The sequence below is a fragment of the Rhynchophorus ferrugineus genome, unplaced genomic scaffold (genome assembly GCF_030347505.1).
Source record: "Rhynchophorus ferrugineus isolate W39M unplaced genomic scaffold, kcgeb_rfMv2 rfM4, whole genome shotgun sequence".
In the NCBI taxonomy this organism is placed as follows: domain Eukaryota; kingdom Metazoa; phylum Arthropoda; class Insecta; order Coleoptera; family Curculionidae; genus Rhynchophorus; species Rhynchophorus ferrugineus.
In genome coordinates this window covers 48,987,232-48,994,317 of record NW_027472583.1, presented here as the reverse complement: position 1 = coordinate 48,994,317, position 7,086 = coordinate 48,987,232, and the positions used below count along the sequence as shown (strand labels likewise).

Here is a 7,086-nt window from a genome sequence, read left to right as displayed (position 1 = left end):
TAGATCGGTACAAAAAGTGGTTTTAGTTAGCCACATATTGTTTCAACGTCGCACATCTTATCTCAAGTAATAGTTATTCAGTGAAGCCATACTACAGCGCGTTTAAAAGGTAACGTGTTCGTAGAATATTTAATTTAAAAAAGTTGAGTAAAGAAACAACAAGGATTGAAACATAAGAAAGTCTTTTTCCACCAAGAATATTCTTGATCACCTACATAAATACTCAGTAAGAAGTGAAAGATTGACTGAAATTTTTGACGTATCTACCATATCCTAGGTACTTGCATCTACTCATAGAGTAGTAAATGGAGTTTTAACTTAATATATATAATTTCAGAATTGTTTTAAGTGGACTTAGCAGAAAATGGCAGACTAAAATACTTTTTCAGAAAAGCATAGGTTGAGGATTTCATGAAGCTCATGTGACTAGTCCCTCACATCACATACTACTAACTAATTAAATTTGAAATTGAAAAATAATTATTTATAAATATGTAAAAAAAATAATTAAATGGAAATGGAAACAAAAACTGCAGACTAAAGATAACTCATCTCTTGACAAATATAATCAAAATTGTTTATAGCGCGTTTTCCCTTTTTCATATTTCTTTAGGGCTATCAATTTAAATAAGATTTTTTATTATTATTTACAATTAGCTACAATTTGTCTTTATGATAAATTAAATCTAGGTATATAACTAGGAGGACCCATCGGCCCTATGTCAGTCTCTGGTGAAATAATATTTATACATGTCACTGCTGCATTTTTTATTGTATGCACCTCACTACACAACACTATACAAGATTTCCCAAATGGTTTGATTCTTTTGAGTCTGTGTCTTGTTCTGGTGGTATCCAAAAAATTTAAATAATATGTTTCAAATTTTCTATATTTTTGATCCTTCATACTGAAAGTAGACTAAGTCTTGTTACAATGTTATTGTGACCAATATATAAAGTTCAGTGTACAATGTATAAAGTTTTTATTTAAATTAAATTGGTTAATTAATTTTATAAAGTTTGTTTACAGAAACCTATAACAGAGATTTAAACTTTCCAATCAAATTACTTGAATAGGTAATTATAATCCCTTCTAGATATTGAACATAGCGAAACTTTTCTCGGGAGGCCCCTAAAAACTTTTCTATTGCTCTATGATTACTGTTAAACAATCTAACCTAACTGAAACATTATATGGTTGTGATTATTCAGTGTATACAGACACTTTCACGTAATCATGTAACGTAATTGATTGAAGATATCAGCTACCGAATACACCTTAAGAAGCTTGTTGAGTTCCACAATACATAAAGCATTAGCAGCACAAGCAAGTACATCAAAAAATATATCCCTCCTTAAGAAACAAAAGTAACCAACAGCCTCAAAATCAGCCTGTACCATACAACCTATCTAAAACCACAATGGTTCCTAATTTTAAATCTATTTATGGTATATATTTTAAAACAAATATTTCTGTAGCACTTAAATAGGTCGTGAAATATCATGATTCGATAATTCATACTCTAAAGAACGATTTCATAAAAACAATATTAAAAAATTCAAAGCATCACTATATACAGTGGGTTTTTTTACCATTTATTTATGATGTAATAAAGCAATTAATATTGAAATAAGTAAAATATCCATTATAATTATGCACGACTTAACGTTCAAAAGTTAATGAGTTTTTGTCGATATATCCTTCTATTGTCAATATAAATCCCATCGTATGGTATATCATTAAACACGACATTAATCACTATGGTAAATCACTATTGTTGTGTTTTTACAACTTTTCATTGATAGGCCATTTTTTGTAATTTAATTCCATAAATATAATAAAATATATATAAAATATCTCAGAGAGGACATAATCGGACCAAAACTAAAATGAAGTAAAACTTTAAATTAGGGACAACAAATGTGCCTATTGATATCCAACATAGCAACAGTGGTGGGAGAAACAACAAGACTCTTCAAATGTTGTGATAATTGCGGATTCGGTTAGTCGTTGCTAGATACTGAAATGACCTATAACTAATGTATCAATGATTCTGTTAACTAACGACTATATAGAGAACCAAAATATTCAAGTAAATACCTTATCAAGTACTACAGCTTTCAGAGAAACTGAACCCAAAATGTGTAAATTATAAGGCAACTGAAATTATAAAGTCAATTATCTGTAATAATATGTAATACATCTCGACAGAGATTTCAAGAACAGACAGACAGAGAAAATCAAGAAAGTGGACTGTTTAGTCAAAAAATACTCCCAACTTAATCTAAGAACAAAGAAATTGGGTTTTCAGTAAATTATAGAGCCTTTTTGATCTTATGAGGTGCAAATATGGCGTCATACTAAAATATCAAATTGACTACTAATGGAACATTGCTGAAGCAAATTTCTTTAGTTAATTACCATTGCTTATCGCTACGTAACCAACGTCACGCAACTGGACAATGCGCAGGAAATCAGAAGATTGAAGCAAACTGAACCACACAAACTTGTAAAGTGTAAATTGATATTGTTAACTTTAGCTGAAGTAGTCCAATTTAATTTTAATTTGGAAAATGCATAATCATCTTTTTCCCCGAACTCATCTTACTTGTATAGTACAAGTACATAAAACCATCGTAATAAGCTACCTAGAAATGTTCGGGAATAGCAAACCTGCTATTTTCTCTTATCTGTTCTTCTAACAGACTTTCCATCTCCATCAAATGCTTATTGTACAAGGTGTTAATCATGTCTCTCTAATGGATCTAACTCTTCTATGGATCTAATGTCTTCAAGTTTGCTACACCCAACCAGGTGAAACGGCTTTCAGTTTTCTAAAACATGCTCCTCGCCAGAACAAAAAAAAAGGTTGTTCGAATTTTACACTTTTGCTTATAGCTAATCACAATCATAAGCATGCATCAAATAATCCTGAGTAGGATTCAAAAATAGGACTACCGCAGTTAGGCCAGTTACTGAGCCGCCTAAAATAGTATATGTTGATTAAAATAATTAAATATAAATACTGAAACGTACACAAAATATATGAGAAACATTATGTATTTTGAATTTATTATGTATATATATATATATATATATATATATATATATATAATGACATGACAAACATAATAACATGACTAATTTTAACTTAACTATACCAATAATAATCTAAATCGCGGTTAAATTTTCATATTCCATACCCTATGCAAATATATCAACTAATTTAACGAAAACACCGTCTACTATTATCAATAATTATCAACAAAATAGTGAAACGAAATACATAATTTGCGTAGCGTATTGTTCATGGAAATTTCAGCCATAAAACCGATCATTAGAGGCTATATATAACCGCCATTCCTCACATTTCAACAGTCAACAGTCTACCGACGGTCTAGTAGCAAACATGATAAAAATCAACTTTATCCTACTAATTGTTTGTGCCGCGAGTGTAGTCAGAGCTGTACCTTCTACCACCCAGTTCAGCGCATCTGGTAATAAACATTTTACTGCTTGCTCAAATTGCACATTAAATAAACGGTTAGATAATGATCCTCTTGGTGTTAGTAGCCATCAAGCGAAAATTAAATGTCGTTAATTACAGTTTTGGGAATGACCATAAGAAATACTGCTGTAGCTTTTTATTAAAATTATATATATGAGATATATATTATGTTATTTTAATATTACCGCAATCAAGAAAGATTTCTTGGCTAAAGAGGAAACGGATTATTTATGCTTCTAAATTTATTTCGTCTTCTTCAAAGTAAAATGCTGTTGAAAATTTGCATAGTTTTTAGAATCCCTTTATATCCGTTTTTAGAGTATTAGAATTAGCCCAAACTTTTTAAAATTATTATAATATTGTTTTCATCACCTGTAAAATTTCAGTAATTAAAAATTTGACGAAAAATTTTAAGCACCTGTAAACAAATTTCGCTGAAGAACTAACAACTGAAGGAAATTTACATTTTTAACTTTATAAAAATATGTTATATAGAAAGCATTTTTTACTCACATTTTTGACAAGCCTGTAAAGCCTACCAAACAGTTACGTTAGATGATATTTTTTTTGTTTATTATATGTTTACATTTTTCCTGGATTAGTTTAAATGTATTACTTAAAAAAAGCTGCTAAGGAACAAAAGATTATTTATATTAAATATTATGAAAACAGAACAATATGGCATAGTTTCGGTAAGTGTGATATGCAAGAATTACTAGGTGGGGTAGAAATGAAAAATATGTTTATATTTATACAATTGCCAGTGTCCTGAAAATAATATCAAAGACATAGTGTGTAGTCTATTTTTATATAAGAGAAGCAGCCCTACCACACATATAACAGCAAAAATATGAATGAATTTTGTGAAAATTAGTATATGCTCTGAAACCCAATGGAGCTAAATCAGATAAATAAGGCAGTTGTGAAATTATATGGCTAGAATTTTTTTTTAATCTCAAAGAACCTGATACAGTTTAAAAAAGTGCATGACGATTAAATTGGTAGTTGATGAATGTTTCCAGACTTTTACGTGTAATGAAAGAGGCCCAAAAGTAGGGATAATAGCTTCCACATGAATTGATCGAAAATGCAATTCCAAACCATTTCAAGATCGCAGTTATATTGCTTGTCAAACGCAAAAATAAAAATTTTCTGTGGTATATTGTAATTGATGATGAAAAGCTGATCTACTATAACAATTCCAAAAGCAAAAGTCGCAGGTAAATTCAAGAGAGCTTATTACGACGAAATCACATCAACAATCAAAATATTCATATCAATAAAGTCCTGCGGTGTATATGGTCAGCAATGTGAGTGTATTACAGGCTGACAAAACTGAATGAAACTAATATTGCAGAGGTCTGTCGATGTTAAGCGAAGAAATCAGATAAAAAAGATCAGCAATTACGAGTAACAGACGCAAAATTATTGTCTTGCATGACAATATTCAGGCATATTCTGTAAAAATTGTGAAAAACAGGGTTGCAAATCGAATGTTATACCACACTTAATGTACTAACCAGACCTAGCGATTTTGAAATGCTGAAGAAATGCGAAAATTGGTATGACAATGATCTATTTTCGCCATGTTACCAGAAAGATGAGAACAATAATATACCAATTTTACCCAATAAATGCTCTTTAAAGCAAAATAATATATATTATACAAACAATTTATAATTATTCACAGTTAATATTTGTTATTATTTTTTTATATATTTTAAAAGTTGATACTAAACATGGACGTTTAAAATATAGAAAGAACTGTTTTATTAATTCTTTTAGCTCAATTGGTTATCAGTATTTAATAGATTAACAAAGAACGAAGCAAACATGTTGCTTTACTTTGCTTCCCATTTAGACGAGCTTTAAATGCTATAATATAATAGGTAAATTATAAACGATTAAAAATATATTTGAAAACCTAAGGGGTATGAACAAATCCAAGCCAAAACATATGAATCTAAGAGAAACTGTCATAGAATGAACAACTTTTTTTTATATTTATATTACTAAATATAAAACAAATCAATAAGGAATTAAGAGAGTGTTTTATGGCAAGACGAAGAAACACATTTTGTATAGAAAAAATGTACTTTAATATATAATTAGTTAAATAGAGTAATTAGATATTAACTACTCATTTACGTTATTAAATGCCTAATATTTTACTTTCAGATTGCACTCAGCCTCACACTCAACCAGATGCAACATGTAGAGGAATGATTCCACGGTATTATTGGAATGATGCAGAGAAACAGTGTCAAGACTTCTTCTGGGGAGGATGCAGAGCAACTAATAATAATTTTGCTACACTGAAGGAATGCCAAGCAGTGGCTGGAAGCATCTGTGCATAATATGACACTGTTATTATGATGTTGAATGATAAATTTGATTCATAGTAAAAAAATAAACTTCTATAACTCTCAACTTTAGAAATTTAATCATACCCATTGTTACACCCCAACTTTTTCAAATAACCCAACCCCAAATGTTTTAAAACTATTAGATATTTAACATAAATTCCGTTGTAATAAATTAAAATTATTTGAAATATAAATCTGAAGACCAATTATTGAATGTACAAAAGCACTACGATGAAGTATGTTAATGAAAAATAAAATCTTCTTGGAACTATCAGCAGCAAAATATATCATGACAAACAGTAATCAAATAAAAATTAATATTACCAATATTTTTATACAAGTTTTTAATGATCGGCGAATTAACACATTGCTTGTATAGTAAAAAATTCGTATCAGCCAACCAAACTTAACTCTGTCTTACTGTTACCTATTATTTTATAAATTCTAAAAGTGGATAGAACAATCGGCGTCTTCTACATTTCGTGAAATAAATTAGGAGCGATGTACTAGTGCTAGAATATTGCTAAACTTCCACTGAGTAACTTAAACAAGGATTTTTTTATTATTATTTAATTATTACATTGTTACTAGTCGTTTCCGTCTAACCTACAATTTGTCTTTATGATAACTTAAATCTAGGTATATAACTAGGAGGACCCATCGGCCCTATCTCAGTCTCTGGTGAAATAATATTTATACATGTCACTGCTGTATTTTTTAATATACGAGGTGCGTACTACACAACACTACACAAGATCAGATGGTTTGATTCTTTTGAGTCTGCGTCCTGTTCTAACAGTATCCAAAAGCTGTAATACTTCAAATTTCTCGTGAGAATGGAGCCTTTCCTTAGGCCCCCTTGGAATTCTCTTGATTTCTTGACTGACTGTGGGTATCTGAAGATCTCGATGTAGGTAATCAGTCCTATAGTATGTGGGTGCGCTCACAATACCTCTCAGGAGTTTGTTCTGAAAAATTTGTATTTTATTTATGTTACTCTTTGCAGAACATCGCCATAATTGAACTCCGTATATACATTAGGTTTCAGTATTTGCTTAAATAATAGCAATTTATTATGTAATAATTCTGATTTTCTTCCAATTAGCCAGTACATTTTCCTATATTTCAATTCCAGTTCTTTTCTTTTCTTCTTTATATGTTCCTTCCAGCGAAGTTTTGCATCGAGATTCATTCCGAGATATTTAGCGTTG

At 30.0% G+C, this 7,086-nt stretch overlaps 1 protein-coding gene across 1 annotated transcript; it reads left to right on the top strand.

Moving 5' to 3' along the window:
• The first annotated feature begins 3,337 nt into the window (after window positions 1–3,337).
• Window positions 3,338–5,939, top strand: LOC143196474 (BPTI/Kunitz domain-containing protein 1). Its single transcript, XM_076404168.1, has 2 exons — window positions 3,338–3,498; window positions 5,688–5,939. Exons 1-2 carry the CDS (start codon window positions 3,411–3,413, stop codon window positions 5,864–5,866), a joined length of 267 nt encoding a protein of 88 aa, XP_076260283.1. The 5' UTR covers window positions 3,338–3,410; the 3' UTR covers window positions 5,867–5,939.
• The last annotated feature ends 1,147 nt before the right edge of the window (window positions 5,940–7,086 follow it).

Coding starts and splice junctions, on each gene's coding strand:
- LOC143196474 (XM_076404168.1), top strand. CDS start 3,411: ATGATAAAAATCAACTTTATCCTACTAATTGTTTGTGCCGCGAGTGTA. Junction 3,499..5,687: donor CACCCAGTTCAGCGCATCTG/GTAATAAACATT, acceptor TTTTACTTTCAG/ATTGCACTCAGCCTCACACT.